The 22856-nt window shown below is 46.1% G+C and overlaps 3 protein-coding genes across 3 annotated transcripts in view; 1 reads left to right on the top strand and 2 right to left on the bottom strand.

The window, feature by feature from the left end:
• The window catches only part of ing1 (inhibitor of growth family, member 1), an 8848-nt gene extending 4462 nt beyond the window's left edge, over positions 1 to 4386 (bottom strand). The window contains exons 1-2 of the mRNA XM_080535589.1: positions 4254 to 4386; positions 3755 to 3958 (exon numbers count right to left, since the gene is read on the bottom strand). Of these exons, the coding sequence (XP_080391715.1) occupies positions 3755 to 3896 (142 nt within the window). The 5' untranslated portion in view covers positions 3897 to 3958; positions 4254 to 4386. The remainder of the gene's footprint in view (positions 1 to 3754; positions 3959 to 4253) is intronic.
• An 878-nt stretch (positions 4387 to 5264) lies between these two features.
• On the bottom strand, positions 5265 to 13341 carry naxd (NAD(P)HX dehydratase). Its single transcript, XM_080535582.1, has 11 exons — positions 12041 to 13341; positions 11087 to 11599; positions 10645 to 10792; positions 10372 to 10417; positions 9465 to 9553; positions 8523 to 8635; positions 7425 to 7471; positions 7232 to 7336; positions 6618 to 6738; positions 6258 to 6384; positions 5265 to 5436 (listed from the first exon to the last, which is right to left on the bottom strand). Exons 1-11 carry the CDS (start codon positions 12540 to 12542, stop codon positions 5286 to 5288), a joined length of 1962 nt encoding a protein of 653 aa, XP_080391708.1. The 5' UTR covers positions 12543 to 13341; the 3' UTR covers positions 5265 to 5285.
• Positions 13342 to 14278: 937 nt separating this feature from the next.
• rab20 (RAB20, member RAS oncogene family) lies at positions 14279 to 22695 on the top strand. The gene is made up of 2 exons (XM_080537351.1): positions 14279 to 14733; positions 20765 to 22695. Exons 1-2 carry the CDS (start codon positions 14544 to 14546, stop codon positions 21376 to 21378), a joined length of 804 nt encoding a protein of 267 aa, XP_080393477.1. The 5' UTR covers positions 14279 to 14543; the 3' UTR covers positions 21379 to 22695.
• Positions 22696 to 22856: the final 161 nt, after the last annotated feature.

The raw sequence follows: 22856 nt of genomic DNA, 5'->3' as shown, positions 1-22856 counted from the left end.
ACAGAGAGGGACAGAGAGGACAGAGAGGACAGAGAGGGACAGAGAGGACAGAGAGGGACAGAGAGGACAGAGAGGGACAGAGAGGACAGAGAGGACAGAGAGGGACAGAGAGGGACAGAAAGGACAGAGAGGGACAGAGAGGACAGAGAGGACAGAGAGGGACAGAGAGGGACAGAGAGGGACAGAGAGGGACAGAGAGGACAGAGAGGACAGAGAGGACAGAGAGGACAGAGAGGACAGAGAGGACAGAGAGAGACAGAGAGGACAGAGAGGGACAGAGAGGGACAGAGAGGACAGAGAGGGACAGAGAGGACAGAGAGGGACAGAGAGGACAGAGAGGACAGAGAGGACAGAGAGGACAGAGAGGACAGAGAGGACAGAGAGGGACAGAGAGGGACAGAGAGGACAGAGAGGACAGAGAGGACAGAGAGGACAGAGAGGACAGAGAGGACAGAGAGGACAGAGAGGATAGAGAGGACAGAGAGGACAGAGAGGACAGAGAGGGACAGAGAGGACAGAGAGGGACAGTGGTGTGAAACACAGTAATGAAGAACGTTTGTGTGCGTGACTGATCGGAGGTATGAGAGGATGTGCCTTGGCTTTGTAGACGTTTTAACTGATGAAATTACACCTTGAGAACATAAGACCTTGCAGAGTAGGGCTGCACGATTAATCGATTTTAAATCGAAATCGCGATTTGAGATGGTGCGATTAGCAAATCGCAAAGCATGCGATTTGGGATACATTATACAGCGCGTCGGATTCAACGTCAATGAACGCACACACCCAAGAACAACAACAACACTGCACGTGAAACGCTCAGGTGTGAATCTGTGAAGACGTTTCAGTAGCTAGCAACATTCATGGTGTGGATAAATGGCTTCAGCAGAGCCAGAAGCAACGATTTAGTCCCGAAGAAAAACAGCACTTCTGTTGTAAGTATTTCGGGTTTAGGACGACAGATGTGCAACAAAAGCAGGTGTTGCGCACGACCTGTCGTGGAACAATCGCTACATCCAGAGGCAACACCACAAACCTGTATCAGCACTTGAAAAAGTACCACGGGCAGCTCTATGACGGCGAGTTAAGTGAACGTCCCGTAGCCCGGTCTAACGTTAAGCAAACTAGTGTTTCAGAGTCGTTTGCGGCTGTTACGTCGTATGAAAAGGGCTCACGAAGGCACCGTGAAATAACCAATTCCATCACGCATTACCTTGCTAAAGACATGGTGTCTATTAACACTGTGAGCAACGAAGAGTTTAAAAAACTCATCCAAACGCTAGATAAAAGATAATGTGATTCCATCCAGCACGTACGGAGCTGAAAAATGTGGAGTACTATGCAACAACAACCGATCTGCGGTCGAGCCGTGCACTTCATACATTACGACGAGTTGAAGAGCTTTATCTATTTCAATGTTTACAGAAAGGACCTATTCTTTTTTACTGGACATTTTTATTATGACTTTATTTAACTTGATTGCAGTATGTGCAATATTTAGATGCTGCTCCTGAGCCATAATTAAATAACCTTGTTTGTAGAACATTTTATTTTCATATTGGAATTGTTCAAAAAATTTTTTTACACTTGAGAGAAACAAAATGGCAGCTGTTTAAAAAACCCATACATAAATATGTTGTTCCAATTCATATCTTTTAAGTTCTCATCCTTGCATTAGAACAGTTTGATGGCATAAGAGCAGTTAACAGTTTGATGGTATCATGTGGTAATGCTCTCTGAAATTAGCCCATGATAGACAGATTCATCCAATCACCTGCCAAGTATTTTTTGAAAGTACCTGCCCTTTTCCAAACAGCTTCCAATGAAGCTTTCCTAGATGGTTGTGTGAAACAAACAGTGGCGGACTGGCCACCGGGCATGCCTGGCAAATGCCAGGAGGGCCGCGAGACTCTGGGCCGCTCAGAATGTTTTTTTTTTTTTTTTAAATACTGTATATATATATATATATATATTATTTGTAATTTTGTCTCTGGTGATTTTCATTGAAAATAACTTATTTCAGCAGACCGCGGGCCAAAACGTACTATACCGGCCCGGGCCGTCGCCGCAATTCTGCGCGGGTGCCCGGGCGCGAATTTGCGGAACCTAGGATGGTAGGGGATGGTAGAGCAATACCGCTACCTGATTGGTTGGCGAAGCACTCGTGAAGAGCCCCCTCATTGGCTGGCGAGTCTACCATCTAATTAGCCAGACTCCTTGCTATAAGCTAGCAATATTGGGCTAACGTAAACGTTATCCAATAATGCGTTGTCCATGTGTTGAATAGAAGTGATGATAGTTGAGTATGGTTGAAGTCTGCAGACTAGTTACTGCTCCTAAATAGTGTTACTTTATGAGATGACTCAGTGTTGCTTCTGAAGAGTCCGGAGGGAGCATGACTATGGGAAAGTGAAAGAGGGGAGCGGTGCACAGCAGAAAATGAACACACTCCCCTGAAGTTGCGTCAACACAGTAATATGGTTTGTGGGTATACAATGTGACAAATTGAATGTTAACAAGCTGGTTAATATCAGAATAAAACGTGCAGACTGCAGAATGAGTGTTTCTGGTTTATTTTATGAAGCTGGTTCACATGACCAAGGTCAGGCTAGTACTGTATTTACACTGTGTTGCCCAGTCAATAAACATGTTTCCTTATGACTTCTAACCTTTCTTGGTGTAGGTAGGGGCCCGAACAATGACTCAAGCCCAGGGGCCCCCACTAGGTAGGGGCTATGCTTGGGAAATGGAGTTCAATATAAGATCTAAAGAATTAGCCTACTTGTTGTGAGTTTGATTTCAGAATTTAGCAGTTGGCATTGTTTCTCATGTTTTGGTCTGGCCTATTTGTCCTGAATGTGCCTTATAGCATACTACTGGTTATACTATGCTCTCAATAACGTTGTGTGGATTGTTGTCGGCACTCTGAATTCATCAGCGATTGTAGTGTGTCAGTTGCGTGTGCGTGTGTGTGTTACATTTGTGTTCCAAATGTCTACATTCGATTCTAGTCAGTCTGGTTATCTCAAGCTTTTTATGTTAACAATCCGTGTTGATGTTACGTTTGGAAATAGGGCTGTTGTGTCGCAAATGCCAGGGCTGTTTTTTGATCCCAGTCCGCCCCTGGAAACAAACCACCTGAGTCAGGTTAGTAATGCTCCATCACATGTTTTAATCTGAAGCTTGACTTTAAAGCAACCCAAAGTTTAGTTCTTTCACTCGTAGCTCGGGCTGTGGGGGTGCTAGAGGAGGGAGCCTCTAAGGCCCCTGAAGACGTACAAACAAACTGCACGTTGATACGACCTTCCTAGCCGGAGATATGGCCACACTTTACAAAAACTTCCTTTGGGTCGCTATAAAAAAAATAATCGCAAATTAAATCGCAATCGCAATATCTGTCCAAATAATCGCAATTCGATTTTTTCCCCAAATCGTGCAGCCCTATGCAGACCTAAGAGTATCACTTTGTTTATGTGCAACATGAGACTATTTTCTATAGTAAGCAGCCCCATCATGAGTGTGCAATGCAATACGACGATTGCGAACTGATGCATGGGGCTACTTCGATAGGAAGCACGCTCAGTGTCCAGTCAGTGTTGACATCGTGTATGATGGCAAGGCAAGGCAAGGCAAGTTTATTTGTATAGCACATTTCATACAACAGGGGCAATTCAAAGTGCAACACATTACATTACAAATGCAACACATTACATTTCTAACAGTGCGAGTTAGTAGTAGGAGGAGGTAAGTTTACCTTGATATTTGGCGTCGATCTCCTTCATCAGAGACACGCTCCTCTGCAGGTCGAAGGGCAGCGACTCCACCAGGTCCAGGTATTCCGCCACAAAGTTGGTGACGCCGGCGTGGACCGGGTCTCCGTTAGCTGGGTTCAGCATGTCCTTCGGTTCCGTCAGTGTCACAGTCAGAGTCACACACTCCTACACACACACAGATCCACCTAAAAAACAAGACATTTCGTTACACTAGTCCTCCTAAAAACAAGACATTTCGTTACACTCCAGCTAAAAGAACATGTGCAGCATTTAAACATGCAATTTCATGCATGCATAAACACCTTAATCGAGCTTAAAAAAGAGAAGCAGTAAGAACTGTACTGTATGTAGTTAGCATCATAGCATGCGCGAGCTAACGCGTCTCGTTTGCAGAGGGACAAGTTAAGACCTGGAACTAAACACACGTTCATGTTGCACGACAGGACATAACAACACCGGTTGATACACGTTCCTCCATACCTTTTAACACGTTCAGTGATGTGTTTTCTATTGTTTATGTCTCTAGATGTCTCTGGTCCTGAGAATCCCTCTGACTGTCCTCCTCCAGCGGTGGCGTGGATAGGGTTTTGGAAACAGTGCGCATGCGCAGCGCAATGCTCTTCCCCGATAACGCCAACAACGCTAAGCTGACAGCGCCATCGTGTGGCCGTGTGGTGTATCACAGGAGGAAAGTATGGGAAACAAACAAACAAAACGAAGTTTGTGGTCTCCATATTTTTTATTCACATCATGTAAACTCAAAACTCCCGTAATCAGTTTCATATTTGACCAATTTAATGGTTGACAAATAATAAAAACGTGACAAATGCCTCTACGGGATTGTCACGATACCAGATGATGCTTCAGTGAGTGTTGTTTAGGGAAACAGATATGTGACAGGGTCTGGTGAAAAAAGTCCCCAAGTAGGGCAAGGTCATTTTTCTGTTTTTCCACAGAATTTCTAAATAGTTGGAAGAAGATATGCTTATTTGAATGTTGGTGGTACACCTCAAACCAAATACCAGAGATATTCTATGAGAATTGTTTTGTATGTATGCATGTGCTGTGCAACATATGAGATGTAAGTACTGTTGATGTCTGTCTGACAGCACAATTATGTCTGTGTGTGTGTGTGTGTGTGTGTGTGTGTGTGGGTGTGTGTGAGGCACTTAGGGGAAACATAAATAGAAAGAGGGAATATTGCATTGTGAATGTTGGTTTCAGTAGGTCCAGTATAACAACGGGCAGATGAGCCAATGTGAAATGTCCTGTCTGTCTGTCTGTCTGTCTGTCTGTCTGTCTGTCTGTCTGTCTGTCTGTCTGTCTGTACGCACCAGAGCTCTTGCATGTATCACTTATTGAACTAGTGTTCACTTCTTATATCTGAGGTAACAACCGGCTACAGCTAAAGGATCTGAAAGGAGTTTATAGTGTGTGTGTGTGTGGTGTGCGTGTGTGCATACGTGTGTGTGTGTGTGTGTGTGTGTGTAAGACAGCATTCTGCTTGTGGTTTCAGCTTTCGAAGAGTTTCTTGAACGCGGAGCCGATCTCCTGGACCATGTCTGAGGTGGTGGTGGCCCGGCCTTGTTTGTGGAAGGCCTGTCTGTTACACTGCCTGGTCAGAGAGGCGGCGCCGAACGCCGCCACCATCGACGGGTTCACACTGGGGGCGAGAGAGAGGGGGACGGGGGGGAGAGAGAGGGGGACAGGGGGAGAGAGAGGGGGACGGGGGGAGAGAGAGGGGGACGGGGGGAGAGAGGGGGACGGGGGGAGAGAGAGGGGGACGGGGGGAGAGAGGGGGACGGGGGGAGAGAGAGGGGGACGGGGGGAGAGAGGGGGACGGGGGGAGAGAGAGGGGGACGGGGAGAGAGAGGGGGACGGGGAGAGAGAGGGGGACGGGGGGAGAGAGAGGGGGACGGGGGGAGAGAGAGAGGAGGACGTGGGGGAGAGAGAGGGGGACGGGGGGAGAGAGGGGGACGGGGGGAGAGAGAGGGGGACGGGGGGAGAGAGAGAGGAGGACGTGGGGAGAGAGAGGAGGCAGGAGTTGAGAGAGATAGTTGTGTAAAACAATACTTGGGGACAATTGTTTTCCACTGGCATTCCAATTGAATCCCTGTCATAAAAAAATCAGAGATGGCCCTACTAGGCATCACAATGTCTTTATTAGCAGTGTACATTATCATAACAGTAACCGTTATCCTGAGGTGATCATAATAGCTTCTTACGTCTGTTATGTACAGAGAGAGAGAGAGAGAGAGAGAGAGAGAGAGAGCAACAGGGAGAGAGAGAGAGAGACACACACTTGTTATCCAGTAATGTGGTGGAGAGAGAGAGAGAGAGAGAGAGAGAGAGAGAGTGGAGGAAAAAGAGAGAGCGACAGAGAGATGGAGAGTAACAGAGAGAGAGAGAGAGAGAGAGAGAGAGAGAGAGAGACACTTGTTATCCAGTAATGTGGTCCAACAATGTGCGTGGACACGTCCGTACCTTCTGGGGATGTCTCCGGAGGCGGCCGAGGCGTAGGCCCAGTGCGCCAGGACTCCCAGAGACCCAGAGAGGAGGTCCCCCTGCCCCCCGCACCGCCGCCCGCTGCCCTCCTGGCTGCACGAGACCACTGGGTACCAGAGTCACACGACTGGGTCAGAACATGGACGTGTTGCAGAGGGTAGTCAGTGTACTTTGTGTGCAATGCGGTGCAATTTAGAGTGTGTGTGTGTTCATTATAATACTGTGTGCTTTCAGAAGAGCCGTGTGTGTAGTTGTTGATTGTCATTGTTTATGTGTGGTGTAGGGATGTGTGTGTGTGTGTGTGTGTGTGTGTGTGTGTGTGTTTGGTGTGACACTAACCTTTGTTGCCGTCGGTGATGAGGTCCTCTTCTCCCTTGAGCACTATCGTGAGGTTGCCCATGGCAACGCTGAGCTGCATGGCGCTCCTCTGATGGTCACTGCTGTCGAACGGCTCGTGGTGCTGGAAACAGAGACCGCATTATTCTGGGCTTAAGGCCAATGCACACGGCGTGCGATTTTGTCGGACCGAAAAATTCGATTCCATTGTTTTGAATGAGACAATGCACACGGCGTGCGATGCGATATTGTCGCATGACAACATTCGATTCTTAATTCACACCACCGAAGTCAACAACACGGCCCATCTCATATGGGATTACAAGACACCTATATTACATAATAATAACAATCCAGCATGTAGGCACAATATGCCCAGTTGTATCTTGTAGAAATTGTGGAAGCAAGGCAAGCAATATTGGTAGAGCCTATAGTAATCAGCCTGCCTGGTCCGACTTCGGTGGTGTGAATTGAGAATCGAATGTTGTCGTGCGACAAAATTGCACGCCGTGTGCATTGGCCTTTAGGTGTGATTGGCTGAGCTGAGATTTGACCACAGACATGCCTACATTGGCTATGCTGTGAGTTGTGACAGTGTGATTGGTTCACAGACTCACCATGGCTTCATACAGGCGGGTGAACTCCATGAAGTTCGGTGTGAGGATGCCCTTCTGGTACCCTTGGATAACTGATGGCTGCTTAGCAACCAGCCATAGCCCATCCTATTGGACAAACATGCATATATTCAAATTCTTAAATGATTAGAATCTACTCCCAACACCCCAAATCTGGTGAGAGTAAAGTACTTACAGCGTCAATGACTATAGGGATATCTCTTGCTTTAGACTTCTCGATCACTTCCTGAATGAAAAAAAGAAGCCTTTATTGAAGTGTAATCTGTGGTATTCATGAGTTATACAATTGGTTGGTTAATCCTGTTACCTGAAAAGTAGAAGGAACAGGATGGACCCAGTATTTAAACGTGATCTGATGGATTAAATCGTAGAACTGGGTATTTCAAAAGTGAAAATGTTTATTCTTGATCATTCTGATAGGGATTCGGATTTGGTAATCCAATCCAATTTAATCGAGATTGAATGTTGTTTTTTGAGTATTTCAAAACATTAGGATAGTTCTGATGCCAAAAATCCCTGTGGGGTTGGATTCAGGGTGGATTTTGAAGGTGAAAGTCACCCTAACTAATAGAATAATAAAGTGGAGATGTAGGGCGGAAAAAAAGAATCGACACCTTAAATACAGGTTGGTAATAGTTACAAGTGACATTTCTTTTCTTCATGTAGTTCACTGATGTCTTTTTGGCTAAACAAATGTGTAATGTTGTAACATTACCTCTCCCAGTAGAAGGCATGTCTCTATGGCTTATACAGACCCCCGAAAATCCAGATTCTGTGATATTGAGTTATGTAGATCAGAATTATACTCATGGATAATGTTTTGAAAAACCAGCTCAAAAATCAACCAATTCGATCTGATCCTGGATAGTAAAAACAGGCGTCATTCTGATCCAGATTAAACGTTTTGAAATACTGGGCCCTAACCACTGTTACCCTTTAATAATAAACAGTAAAATATCCATCTGAACATTGTGTTCTCTTTAGAAACACCACGCAGCATGGCAGATGGCAGTTTTTATCCTGCCGTTTACTGTATATACAATGTGATATTACACATGGGGAGTGCAAATCCTGATTTCATATCTGCTTAATCTCCCCCTTCCACAGGGATAAAGTGTCAGGACTCAGGTGAGATAAACAGTTTGAGTGTTCGTGTGTGTGTGTGTGTGTGTGTGTGTGTGTGTGTGTGCGTGTGTGTGTGTGCGTGTGAATCTGTTATCTGAGTGCTAGGAGCAGTCGTGACTGAGTGAGTAGCGTGAGTGAGTCGTTCCACTCGCCTTAGCGTGTTTCAGTAGCATGTCGTCTCTCCCCAACCCCGGGCCCACTACCAGGCTGTGAAGCCTGGGCAGCCACTTCTCGATCTCCTCCACCGCGTTGGGGCTGTCTCTAAACGGACACACCACATTAACATCTTAACATCTGGGCTGTCTCTAAACGAACACACCACGTTAATATCCACAATGTCTCTAAACGAACACGCCACGTTAATATCCACATAGACTTTCATTACATCGCACTCAGTGAACATCAAGTCATCAACAGAGACTTCCATTAAAGATCAAGATTTTTTTGGGGGGGGGATTGCAACTCAAATTTTCATGTAAATTATGCATCGATGTTACGTAAATGGGAGATTTGGACAAATATCAGATGTCAGGGGAGGCTGGTGGAGATAGAAATCAGAGGATGGGCTCATCGTAACGCAAGGAACGGAAACAGGGATGCATGGGGAAAACACACGTTTGATACCGTTCCTCATTCCATTCCGTGCGTTAAGGCCAATGCACACGGCGTGCAATTTTGTCGCATGACAACATTCGATTCTCAATTCACACCACCGAAGTCGGACCAGGCAGGCTGATTACTATAGACTCTACCAATATTGCTTGCCTTGCTTCCACAATTTCTACAAGATACAACTGGGCATATTGTGCCTACATGCTCGATTGTTATTATTATGTAATATACATGTCTTGTAATCCCATATGAGATGGGCCGTGTTGTTGACTTCGGTGGTGTGAATTGAGAATCGCATCGCACGCCGTGTGCATTGTCTCATTCAAAACAATGGAATCGAATTCGGCGGTGCGACAAAATCGCACACCGTGTGCATTGGCCTTTACAATGAACCCGTCCCCTGATGTCTGCCTCCACCAGCCTCCCTTTATGTGTCTCGAATTAGGATTTGACACCGGCTGTTCCAGACAGAACTTACAGCACAGGATGGACGATGAGCTCAGGACTGTAGGACTTGATTACCGTGGCAGCATCTTTAGAGCAGAACACGTGAGACAGATCCGCCCCCTGAGAAGTCAGACAAGACAGGTGGTGCAACACCAGACAGAAGTGGGCAATCAGAGGCTAGGCAGAATGGTACATCTGGGGAGGCTGGTGGAGGCAGAGATCATCCTCCGAGTTCTACCTCCACAAGCCTCCCCTTTGGTTTACGTCAGCCATGTGACAAAGACACTAGGGCTGTTACGATTATTCGACGTCGTCGACGTCATCGACTACGTCAAAACGTCGGTTAGCGTAATATGCGTCGGTTATTCGTAAATAAACAAAATGGCGATTTTTTTTTTTTTTTTTTTTTTTTTTTAAACCTTTATTTTACCAGGCGAGACAATTAAGTGTATGAGTGAAAAATGGATAGCTACTAGCTAATGTTACACAAGCAATGTAGCTCACCACAGTTCGTATGTCTTGTCTTCTGGTGTTAGTAACGTTAGCTATGTAGCTGGCTAGCTACGGTAGCCTATTGTCATTGTGGTGCGAGCACCTACTGTACGTTATCTAGCTCGTAGCTCGCATGCTACGTTAGCATCAATTTAGCTAATCATAACATAGCAGCGAGAGTAACGTTAGCTAGCTATGTGTTGTGGTGATGGACAGACTTCTAAATGGCCATGTTGGCATTCAAGTTGGCTAAACATAGCAGTGAGGTGGAGACAAATACGTTTTTTTTTTTTTTTTTTTTTTACAGTACAAAAATTATCGTTAGACTTATCGATAAATTAGTCGTTAGACTAATCGAATAATCGATAAAATAATCGCTAGATTAATCGTTAGAAAAATAGTCGTTTGGGACAGCACTAAAAGACACTATAACGTGCTCTGCTTACCACTTTTAAAGCAGAGATGGCGGCAAAGTACGGAGCTCCAGTGTATCTTCACGGCCATCGAGGGAGATGGGGAGGATGGAATGAGGGAATGAGAGAAGAAGAAAGAAGAAGAGAGAGGTAAAACAGTCAATTGGAGAAGTTATTCCGAGAATTCAACGAGGTGGAAAAAAAATATGACCAAAATGAGGAACCACGGAATCTACCTTTGATACATGAGAAAATAGTTCTATCATAATAAACCAAACGTAAAGTAGTAAGTGGTGTGTGACTTACTCCTGACATCCCCCAATAATCCCTATCCGTCCGTCTTGGCCCTTGTGCTTTTTGGACGACAACGAGGGGACTATGCTCTTGACCAGCGGAAGGATATCGTCCATACCTCTGCGTGCTGCGGCACCGAGCGAGAAGGAGCGTCCGATGACTGTTGAAGAGGAGAGGGATACAATTTCATACAATGTGACAACTACCACATAGTATCGTTAGCTCCCCCACTAGCTTACCACTGGGTAAATGCAGTCTATCAAGAAGAGAGGGGGCTAACAAAAGTGTTTCCTGTGAAGCTAATGTATTTGTGCATACTTCAGCCTTTCTCTTAAATCTTTAGTAAAGATCAGACACTGCCTGACAGGGGCAATATCAGGCGGGGGCAATACCATCCTCTCTCCCAAACCTCCCCTCTTCCTCCGCCTCCACCGGTGATTAGAGAAGCTACTACCTAAAGACCGGTTGGAGCCTGGGTGGGACAGCTGACTGTGTTGGTTTAAACAGTCCGCCTGCGATGACGACTGGACTCTGGGGTGACTGGACCCCCCCTGGCCACGTGTCAGCAGGCCAGACGACGACAACGCGTTAGGCTGCGTGGAGGAGGAGGACGCCGCCGCCGGGACGCAAGCAGGCGGGGTTTCCATAGCAGCGGCGGTGGCGGCGGTGGCCGTGGCGACGGTATTGGCCGTGGAAGTGGCGGCGATGGTGGTGAACATCTGCCCCAGCACCTGGAGCATGTGGAGCTCCCTGGAGTGTTCCGCCTCGCGCCGGTGCTCCTCGGCCAGCAGACGCTGCTCCTCCATGTGGTAGAAGCTCACCTCGGCCTCAGCGCTCTGCTCCAGGAAGCGCTCCATCAGCTTGTCCATGGGCAGGTTGACGTGCCGCTTCCGGGGCCTCTTGGGTCGGCTGGAGCACGGGCCGCCGACGGCCGACTGGCTGCTGCTGCTCTGTCTGACCGAGGTGCCTGTGTGGTGGAGGAGGAGGAGAGGGGATGGATGGACATTGATGGGGGCTGGCTGACCTTGGCAGTGAAGGTATATATATGTTACGGTACATGTGGGAATAAGGTACATGTGGGAAAACTAGGGTTAGGGTTAGGTGCTAGGGTGTTAGGGTTAGGGTTAGGATTAGGGGTAGGGTTAGGATTAGGGTTGGGGTTAGACATGGCAGCATGTACCAAGTCACCCTAGCACCTAACCCTAACCCTAGTTTTCCCACATGTACCGTAACACATACACACAGTATCAACTCTTCAGTGATGCTTTCTGCAAAGTGCGAAAGACCGGCATTACTACGCAAAAAGGCTAACATATCATGAACATCTGTGTAGATACTAGATAATAGATGGGTGCACAATAGACTGTATGTAGCCCTATGCCCGAATATTGTTTTTTTACACACTTACCATTTCCCACTGTCACAGGAATGGGAATCGGGGGGTATTCCAGTTTCACTTGGGTTACAGGGAAGGAGGAGCATTCGCCAGTGCTCTCTGGGTAACCCATGCCATCCTGTGGCAGGTGGTCAGTGTCCTCTCCCTCCTCCTCCGTGCCGTCCATCGTCTCATCCCCCAGCAGCTCCTGGGGGTCGATGGCGGGTCGGCTGCTCAGGATCCTCTCCATGTGGTCGTAGAACTTGCAGATCTTGTGATACTGTCCGTTGTTCCTGAGGTTGCCCTCCTTGGCCAGGAGGTATTGTCTCTTCAGGCTTTTGACCCTCACCCTACACTGCTCCGGGGTCCTCTCGAAGCCCATCTCCAACAGCCTCCGGGCCACGTCCCGGTAGACAAAGCTGTTTCTGAAGTTCCCGTCCAGGGCGGTCTGGATGTCCTGCTCACCCCAGATCTTCAGCAAGGTTCTGGTCTCCACGTCCGACCAGAGGAACCCACGTGTTGTGTTCGTGAGCATAATGCAATGGACTAACGAGAAGATATCTCAGTCTACAAGCAAAGCTCAGACTAAAGTTATAGCTGACAGGTTAAGATGTCGTACCTGATGATACTAGGCGACTGATGATGGCCACCTGCATCAAACCTCCTAGACATTTATGGGTTTGGGCTTCCAGAATGTTTCAATCAATCGCACCAGATCACCTAGTTACCAATATGTCATGATCGTTTCCCAGTTTTGTTTTCTGCTATAACCCAATGTACTTTCTTTCTTTCTTTCACACAATAGAGATTAATAAATGTGTTGCCAGTGTGCAAAGCTGCTTTGGGTTGTGGAGTGCGCAGGAAAGCAGCGCGTCACGGACAGAATAATGCAATAATGCGCTCTACATCACCGGGTTATTACATCCGTACATCCTGGGTCCTAAAGCCATGGGGTTGTTTTTTTTATTTTTTATGATTAAATCACCCCAAATGATTAGAGAGAGACTATTAATGTGCCATTGTTATTAACTGACATCCTGGTAGAAGTGTGAATGCACTGTGGTCCAAAGGGGTATTATCTTGAGTGTCTGATCAGAGAGTGAATTAGAGATTAGAGTATTTAGACATTACCTTCCCCGTCCAAACACACCAATAATGTGACAGCGATCGAGAGTACAACTGTGATCAGGAAAAAGGCAACCATCCGAGTCCAGCTTGTCATTCTGTCATCCTAGCCCCCCCTTGGATGAAATAACTCAAATGTAGTCACTGTGTCTGTGTGTGACACATGTTCTTACCTAGACACGAGCTGCGAGTTACTGTTGTTGAACAGAGGAGGACACACATAGGACCCTGCATGGGAACCATCAGAAAGACTACAGGAAGCCTGGGGGGTGTGTGTCTGTGACGTAAACCTGGGGGGTGTGTCCTGTGTGTCTGCGATACGATTGGTGGTTTCAACTTAAAGAAACATGCTTCAAAAAAAGTCTACTTGACTTTCTGTAAGGCTGCTAATATTATTGATACATATTATTATTATTATTATATTATTATATTATTATTATATAATTATATAATTATATAATTATTATTATATTATTGATACTACAGGAAGCCTGGGGGGTGTGTGTCTGTGATACGATTGGTTGTTTAAACTTAAAGAAACATGCCATCCAAAAAAAGTCTACTTTCTGTAAGGCTGCTAATATTATTGATACATATTATTATTATTATTATATTATATTATTATTATTATTATTATTATATTATTGATACTACAGGAAGCCTGGGGGGGGGGGGTGTCTGGGATAGGATTGGTTGTTTAAACTTAAAGAAACATGCTCCAAAAAAGTCTACTTTCTGTAAGGCTGCTAATATTATTGATACATATTATTATTATTATATTATTATATTATTATATTATTATATTATTATATTATAATTATATTATTATATTATTATTATATTATTATATTATTGATACTACAGGAAGCCTGGGGGATAATGTGCCTGGGATACGATTGGTTGTTTAAACTTAAAGAAACATGCTCCAGAAAAGTCTACTTGACTTTCTGTAGGTCTGCTAATATTATTATTGATTTCAAAGTCAAACGAATTCCAAATGTGTAGAAGGAGGAACACCCACTCGTTCATCCAACATGTCGTATTGCATCATTGAACAGATCATTGCATTATGCAATACGGATAATTCACTGATCTAAGTGTCATATGATATTTGTCCTGTTTGGAGGTTAACTTCCTGTTTCATCACAACTTCTGCTGAAGTTCACTACTTCACTTCCAACAAGTGTTGGCGGAGGAGGACGTGCGCGAGCGAATGCCAGTACACCCGAACAACAGACGTGTAACTTTCACTGTTTCATCGGATGGTTTTGCGTCATTTTATCGGTGCATTTGACTTTTCCAAATCGACCAATGCAATGTCAACTCCGAGTAGCGATGCATTCGTCTAACAAGTTGAAGTTTCCACCGGCGACTCGCTGAAGTAGTGAAGTCCTCCAGTCCCACCATCACCATGCCCGAGCTCTCCAAGATGAGGAAGCCCGACGTCAAGGTGGTGATCCTGGGAGACATGAACGTGGGGAAGACCTCCCTGCTCCACCGGTACACCGAGAGGAGGTTTAAGGACACCATCAGCACGGTCGGAGGGGCGTTCTTCCTCAAACAGTGGGGCCCCTACAACATCTCCATCTGGGACACCGCTGGTAAGGTCTAGGACTGTGACTGGTACAACTTTGACTTGTGTTGATTATTTTTCCAAGCATTTTCGTATCCTACAATGTCAAGCGCCATTGATGTGACTTTACTGGAGCAAGGCACGGCAAGTTTATTTGTATAGCACATTTCATACAACAGAACAGGGGCAATTCAAAGTGCTTTACATTATTATTATTAAAATACAGCAAGAGAGGAGCATAGTAAGAAATACACAATTACACTGAATAAAAGCAAAATATAAGAAGTAAATAGATCAAACATTTAATAAGACAATAGTTAATGGTAAAAAAGAGACATTGATAGAAGTGTTTGTGTTTAAGCATAACAATGGTCAGCTCTGTTGCTGTTCGCCTGGAGGTTTACCTGTGAGGTTGACCTGGCTGTGAGGTTTACCTGTGAGGGCGCGTGACCGCCACACCTGAGGGCTCCCCCTGTCCGCCTGGAGGTTTACCTGTGAGGTTTACCTGTGAGAGCGCGTGACCGCCACACCTGAGGTTTACCTGTGAGAGCGCGTGACCACCACACCTGAGGGGCCCCCCTGTTCGCCTGGAGGTTTACCTGTGAGAGCGCGTGACCACCACACCTGAGGGGCCCCCCTGTTCGCCTGGAGGTTTACCTGTGAGAGCGCGTGACCACCACACCTGAGGGGTCCCCCTGTCCGCCCGGGACTGCCCCTTCCTCGCATGTGACTTGTTTATGTTACGGTACATGTGGGAATACAGTACATGTGGGAAAACTAGGGTTAGGGTTAGGTGCTACGTCGACTTGGTACATGCTGGCATGTCTAACCCTAACCCTAACCCTAACCCTAGTTTTCCCACATGTACCGTATTCATTTCCCACATGTACCGTAACATTTAGATTGAGATTTCTTAGATTCTTACATTTAATACGTTACGGTATCTAATAGGAAACGGGCAAGCAGCACTTGATTCCTGGAATGCCGGATTGTATTGTAACTGTGTCTCTCAATTGGAATCAGCGTTCTAAAACAAGCAGGCCTTGTTGAGAGAGAGAGAGAGAAAAAAGACTATTATTGTATATCTTTTCATTCTTCCTTCCTGTTTTAGATGTTTTGGGGGGCAATCACAAAGTGAGATGGCTCGTTAGAATACGAGAGAGTTAAGTCTGCCACAGCAAAACCCCTTACCATCTGATCATGTACCAGAGAAGGAGGCTATGCTGAATTCCCAAACAGCCCCATGCTCCTTATCTCTGGCCATTCCTGGAGATCTGGATCAGGACTGCAGAGGTGTAATTAAGTTGTTGGGAGTAAACGGAGCGATTACCATATTGCTCATAAACCGAATCTTCTACTAAGAGTAGCCTAGGTAGGGGCCGATTTGGAATTTAGCAGTAGGCCTAGTGTGTTAGTCATATCACATGGTGAGGGGCCTAGATAAGCATATCAAATGCTGCATGTTAAGAGTTCTATGTACATTTGTTCCATCATCTAGTTTAGACAATGGACGGGAACAATTCCCAACAGTCTTGGTTTCTGATGTATTGTAGGCCTACATGTTGTGAGAGCAGTGGCGGACTCAGGCTGTTTGAAGCCCCCTGCCCCCCCCCTTGAGTCCACCAGTGTGTGAGAGTATTGACTGGTAGGGTATTGGAAAGGCAGTGTACCTTTTTCATGGTTAACCAATCACAGACATCCCAGGATTACCCAATCACATTTGCGGAAGTCTACATGTGGTTAGCCTACATCAAGCATGACACAACTGTTCCTTGCATTGAGTTGGGAGACGATACTTTGTCTGCTTGCGTAATACAGGTTTCCTATACAGGTCTGGAAAAGTCTGGATTTTGAAATGTAGGAAAAATGTGTGGGAACCCTAAGAATAGGAATCAAACAAAAGAGTTTGGTTATGATTACACCAGAGGTTTAGGCTTTTTGTAGACCTTTTCAAGTAGCTTATTACCCTAACCCTATTGTTCCAAAACTGACTACAAACATTTCCAAAGCCTATTGTGTGTGGGGGGGAATTTCCTCCTCATATGCTTTAAGCTGGTTATAATGACAAGCCTTGTTTTTGCTTCGCTGTATTCTGAATGATACTTTTCTTGTTGCATTCTCAAATGTTAGGATAGGACGTAGCAACATGACCTACTTCTCTTTCATTCCGGGTTCAGGACTTTGGCCTATTTGGCCCGGTTTGATTGGTTGTTTAGTGGCTGATCTAGAACCTTCTGAACTTTGCTTAACGTCATGAAGCCTAAACACAACAGGCTGTTTATTATCCTAAACGGAGGCTGAAGGAGAGTCATGACAGCGTGGTCATGTGACACAACCTTGCGATGAGACTGAGCAAAGCAATGTTGGTCAAACTTGTGATTTAATACGATGACGTGTGTGAGCATGCACTCTTGCACACACTACACACCACGTTCAAAGGCAAACACGGGGTCTTAACTCCAGAGACTGTGGTGTTGGTGGTTTGAACTTAGAGATACAAAACCACTGAGTCACTATAATACCATTTCCTGTCCATGCTCCATATCCCTGTGACCTCTCAACAGGATGCTGTGTGTCCGTGCTATCACGTAGTCACTGGGTTAGAGAGTGATGGTAAGCTGTGCTGAGTCACTGTTGCACACGGCTAAAGGTTACCATAGGAAGTGGGCCTAGTGTTAATCTAAAGGTTCAATGGATAGTTCAAGGTGTAAACAAGTGTAGTCAGATGTTTCCTTACCCTGAACGTAGTCTATTCGGTTGTTAAGTCGTGTCGTGTTTCCGGGTCCAACGTTGGCAGAGGCGCTCTCTTCGTAAATGCCTCAGTAATAATAATAATTCATTATATTTATATAGCGCTTTTCCGAGGCTCAAAGACGCTGACAATATGGGAAAAACTGGAAAGTGCTGTGTCCCTTGTTGTATGAATAGATCCCAGTCTAAAAAACGATTGAACTGTCATTCTACCGCTGTAGTACACTGGTACTCTGGTGCTTTAGTACACTGGTACTCTGGTGCTTTAGTACACTGGTACTCTGGTGCTGTAGTACACTGGTACTCTGGTGCTGTAGTACACTGGTACTCTGGTGCTGTAGTACACTGGTACTCTGGTGCTGTAGTACACTGGTACTCTGGTGCGGGGAATTTCTGATTTGGACCCGGAAATTGCTAAAGGTCACGTTTGACATCAGACTTAACAACCGAATAGGCCAGGAGAGACTAACCTGTGGGTCAGTGTCGTTTAGATAGCCGTTACTAACTTCAGCCACTGCTAAGATAAAAACAAGCGGTGTGAAATGGGAGCAGTAGACAAAGTTCAACATGTGTGAATAAATACCAACCAAGTTCTCATGAGGTTATTCGGCCATGCGATGAACTCTGTCCTCCTCTCCTATTCCCTGGCATCGATTATTTAAAAAAAATCTCCGGCTATTTAAACAACTCGAATCAATGGATTACAATTTCTCCTTGTTGCCCATGGACAACTTTCAGAGTAAAGAACCATCTGATTATAATGTGTTTAAGCAAAAATAGACTATCCCTTTCATGATTGTGTTAGCTATTGGGTGGGTTACTCAATAGCTAGCAGAACTCCAGTCATCAATATTTCACTATTAGGCCTAGTTCATGAAAGTGAATGACTGACAGCATTCAGTGGGGTTCAGAAGCCGACTATCTTCCCAAGTCTTGCTTGGAATTGGTCGAACTGCAACTCACGAACACCTTCCTGTGTGAGTGAATTCATATTGTGAATTCATATTGAATTCAGTGCACCACCATGGCATGTTATTGAGTTCATGGATTGCAAATGGAATAGAAACACGCTTTGTTTTTGATAGTCGTGTCGTGTTTCCGGGTCCAACGTTGGCTGAGGCGCTCTCTTCGAAATGCCTCAGTAATAATAATAATTCATTATATTTGTATAGCGCTTTTCCGAGGCTCAAAGACGCTGACAATAGCCCCGCGGTGGTGTAGCGGTCTAGGCACTGGCCACTAGTGCAAGCTGCCCACCGGGGACTGGGATCGAATCCCAGCTCGCCAGATCCGGATATGGCTGGGGCACACACGGGGAGCGGCATATTGGGCGGCCGCTCCCGAGGGGGGTATAGGAGTATTTCCGGACAAGGATCCGTCGCGCAACAGCGCCCCCGGGGTGCCGGAATAACGGTGCTGGGCTCGAGGAGCCAGTCAGCTAGTCTGCCTGGCGGCCTCCTCTGGGCTGCTGGCCACGGGTTCGTGCGGCGGATCCTTCGCAATAGGCAGGGGATAATTGGATGCTAGGTTGGGTTCAATTGGCTACCAAATTGAGTGAAAAAGGGATAAAAATCTGAAAAACTAATTTAAAAAAATAAAATAAAAGACGCTGACAATATGGGAAAAACGGTGTTGTGCTGTGTCCCTTGTTGTATGAATAGATCCCAGTCTAAAAAACAATTGAACTGTCATTCTACCGCTTTAGTACTCTGGTGCTGGGAATTTCTAGTTTGGACCCGGAAATTGCTAAACATCACGTTTGACGTCAGACTTAACAACCGAATAGGCTAGGTTACAGGTTACGTTCAATGTCTGAACTTGTGGTCTGGATGTAGCGTCGACTGGGAAGGTCAACGTCAACTAAAACATGCTAGCGAAGGAGGAACCGAGGATTTCATCAACAGCAGTACTAGTCCCTGTTGTACTCAAACGAAAGAACCCCAATCAAAGGGTATCTTACTGTGGAAAGTCCGATCTTTTTTTCTACACTGTAGCCTAAGTGTCTTGCGCTGCCCCCCCCCCTAACCCATCACAACCACCCCTGAAATCGAAAACCTTCAGCTGGCTAACATCCTGTGATGGTTTAGATGTTTTTTATTATTTTTTTAAACATCATGATCAGTCACATGACACGAAGGCTGTGTGAAGGCGCAGGGGAGGAGGGGGGGGTAACAGTGATAACAACCTATGACCCACTACCACTCTTTCCGGAGTCACACACCGCCCAAATACCAACACTGTCAGGGGGCGTGGGTCATTTGGTGGTTTAGTATCTCTCTGACCAGCCCTCCCTTGAACTGATGTCCTGTTGATGACACTGCTGCTCGCTGGCTGTTTCTGGGCTAAGTGTGAAACCACGGCAGGATCAGAGTGAGTCACTGACCCCGGCGCGGCCTTCACTCCACACACAGAGAGAGAGAGAGCGAGAGAGAGAGCTCTCTCTTAGCCTCCAATCCCTTAAACCCCCTCCTTAAGCTTTGTTCACACAAGAGACGGTGGCTCTGTCTGTCGGCATGTTGGTTTCAGCATTCCTGATTCAGAGGGGTATTATGTGCCGTGTTAGGCTGCTTTCTGGACACTTAAAGGTTTGTAATGAGATATTCTGGGACCTGTGGAACATTTCATTTGGACAGTATTCACAGGAGCCCCGAATCTATGCACATATTTTGGCAGATGCTGTTATAAACACTGGAGGACAAAGAGCTCTCTCACAGGCTGCACTCACTCACACACACACAAAGGCTCCCAGATGATATCGCCCACACACACACACACACACACACACACACACATACACGCACACACACACACACACACACATACATACATAAACACACAGACTGACACACACACACACACACACAAAAGAGCCATGCATATTTCTCCCACAATGGTCGCTTCTGTTTTCAGTTCTTTCTTCTGCTCTTTCTTCCCCTTTACTTTAGCCGTCTCTCTCTCTCTCTCTCTCTCTCTCTCTCTCTCTCTCTCTCTCTCTCTCTCTCTCAAATCTTTCTCTCCGACTCTTGTAGTCTACCTGTCGTTAGGAAGCCCGTCGTTCTTTGTGCTTGTTGCTCCTAACGTTTCTGACATTGGCCTCGACTCGGTGGTGTTCATCATCGGAGCCTCTGAACGCAGTCATTCTGTGACAAGGCTTCGAGAGTGTGTGTGTGTTTGTGTGCATGGCTGTGTGTGTATATACAGCTGTGCTTGCTTGAAAATGTACCTGACAGCTATTGTTTTTGTACATGGTGTATTATTCCACGTGTCTCTCTAATGTGCTCCCCCTGTCCCCTCTGTGCCCCCCCCAGGTCGGGAGCAGTTCCACGGCCTGGGCTCCATGTACTGCCGCGGCGCCGCCGCCGTCATCCTCACCTATGACGTGACCAACTGGCAGAGCCTGGCCGAGCTGGAGGAGCGCTTCCTGTCGCTGACCGACACCGCCAACCAGGACTGCATCTACGCCATCGTGGGCAACAAGGCCGACCTCACGGACCCCCAGGCCCTGCTCGCGGCCGAGGGTCTAGGGGGGGAAGAGAGCGTGAGCGAGTGGGGCAGTGAACAGCAGGGGGCAGAGCTCAGGGTGCCCTCCTCCGCCTGCCCCACCCCTCCGGCCTCCCCGGCCTCCCTGTCGGGGGTGGGGTTCAACAAGCAGGTGAGCCGGGAGGACGCGCTGGCGCTGTACGGGAGGGTGCTGCGCTACAAAGGCCTGGAGGAGAAGAGCAGCCTCCCCGCGGACAGGATGTGCTTCGAGACGAGCGCCAAGACGGGCTACAACGTGGACGTCCTGTTCGAGACGCTGTTCGACATGGTGCTGCCCTCCATCCTGAAGAAGAGGAGCGAGGGGGAGAGGACTGGGCCGACCGTGGACCTGGAGGACTGCAGGGGGGCCAGCGGCAAACGCACCAGGACTTCCTGCTGCTAGGGGACTACTGAGGGGTGGGGGGGTGGGAGGGGAGGGGAGGGGGGGGATTTGTCAGTATTCTTGATGATACACAATCACACACTTGCACAGACGCACCCGCACGTACCCACCATTTCATGGTCAATCAATCAATCAATAGTCATAATCAGAGCAACAGGCTGGTTCATCATGTTTCCAATGTGAGGGCGTGGATTGTTCCGTATGAGGTATAGATCTGGATTATCGAGTTCTGGGATCCGATGGGCACTTATTATGTTCAGCCCAACATGGCTGTGTTGGTGTCGAAAATGGGCTACTGGTACACTGGTGTAAACGACACTTCGAAATCACTGAAATAGTTTGTTCATGTTTTGGAATGAGCATGTCACAAATGTTCATGTTTTAGCAGCACAACGATGTTATGCTACCTGGTTGAGCACACTGAATACTGTTGTATTTGAAGGATTTTTAAAATGTATGTTTAACAATCAGACTTTATTTTTTGCTTTTGTATGTTTGTTGCTTTTTTCTTTTTTTTATACATAGATTTTCTTTTTTTTTACCTTTCATTTGCACCTAATCTGCACTGTACATGTGTCGTGTAAAATACACCTTTTTAAATGTGTAATGTTTCCGAATTTATGTAATAAAGATTCTCATTTTGAAATCTGATGATGTGTTTCGTTTGAGATGAGGTGTGATATAACATTTCCAAAGTATAAACAACAACAACGTTTTATTTTGTTATTATTCAATTACAATTCAATGACGACTCAGTGGTATTCAATAGTTACATCAACCAAAATGGTTGAATCAAGGCCGTTCATATTTGTAGTGAATAAAAAGTGTTTGGAAAATGTACAATAAAACTGGTGTTGTTTTTCTGGCAGATTTAACCTACTCTCTAGATTTGCAGGAAGGGCAGAAAAGCTCTGGAACAAAGATATTTGCTGACTGAGGCACAGATTTGATCCAAAAACACCTCCCAGATCAGACCTTTGGTCAAGGTCGTTGACATCTCTGTGTTGACATTTCTGGTGTTTGCAGACGAAGGAGGGGGGGAGGGCGGTTAGTTATATTGTGACAAGCCTGTGGAAATTCAGACAACGTGATGTGTCATGACCCTTGGCAAGAACAACTCAGTTAGGCCAACTACATATTCTTAGCTCGGAGCACCAACAATAAATCATTCATCATTCAACAGATATAAATACAGAAGAGAGAAATCAGTGCATTTTGTGGGGATAGAAAAACAACTAAGTATGAGAGGGGTAAGATAAGGCTAGGAGGCTGTAAGATACGAGGGTACATAACAAACCGTTTGATAAATGAGTTACAAACACTATGGGCCGGTTTCACAGACAAGGCTTAAGCCTAGTCCTGGACTAAATCACACTTTCAATGTAAAATCTCCATTGAAGATGCTTTTTAGTCCAGGATTAGGCTTAAGCCTTGTCTGTGAAACTGGCCCTAAGAATCTAGTGAGGCTTCTCCATTGC

The sequence above is a fragment of the Nansenia antarctica genome (assembly GCF_963989245.1).
Source record: "Nansenia antarctica genome assembly, chromosome: 7".
Taxonomy (NCBI): domain Eukaryota; kingdom Metazoa; phylum Chordata; class Actinopteri; order Argentiniformes; family Microstomatidae; genus Nansenia; species Nansenia antarctica.
Note: the sequence above shows the minus strand (reverse complement) of the source record. Positions and strands in the feature narration are given on the sequence as shown.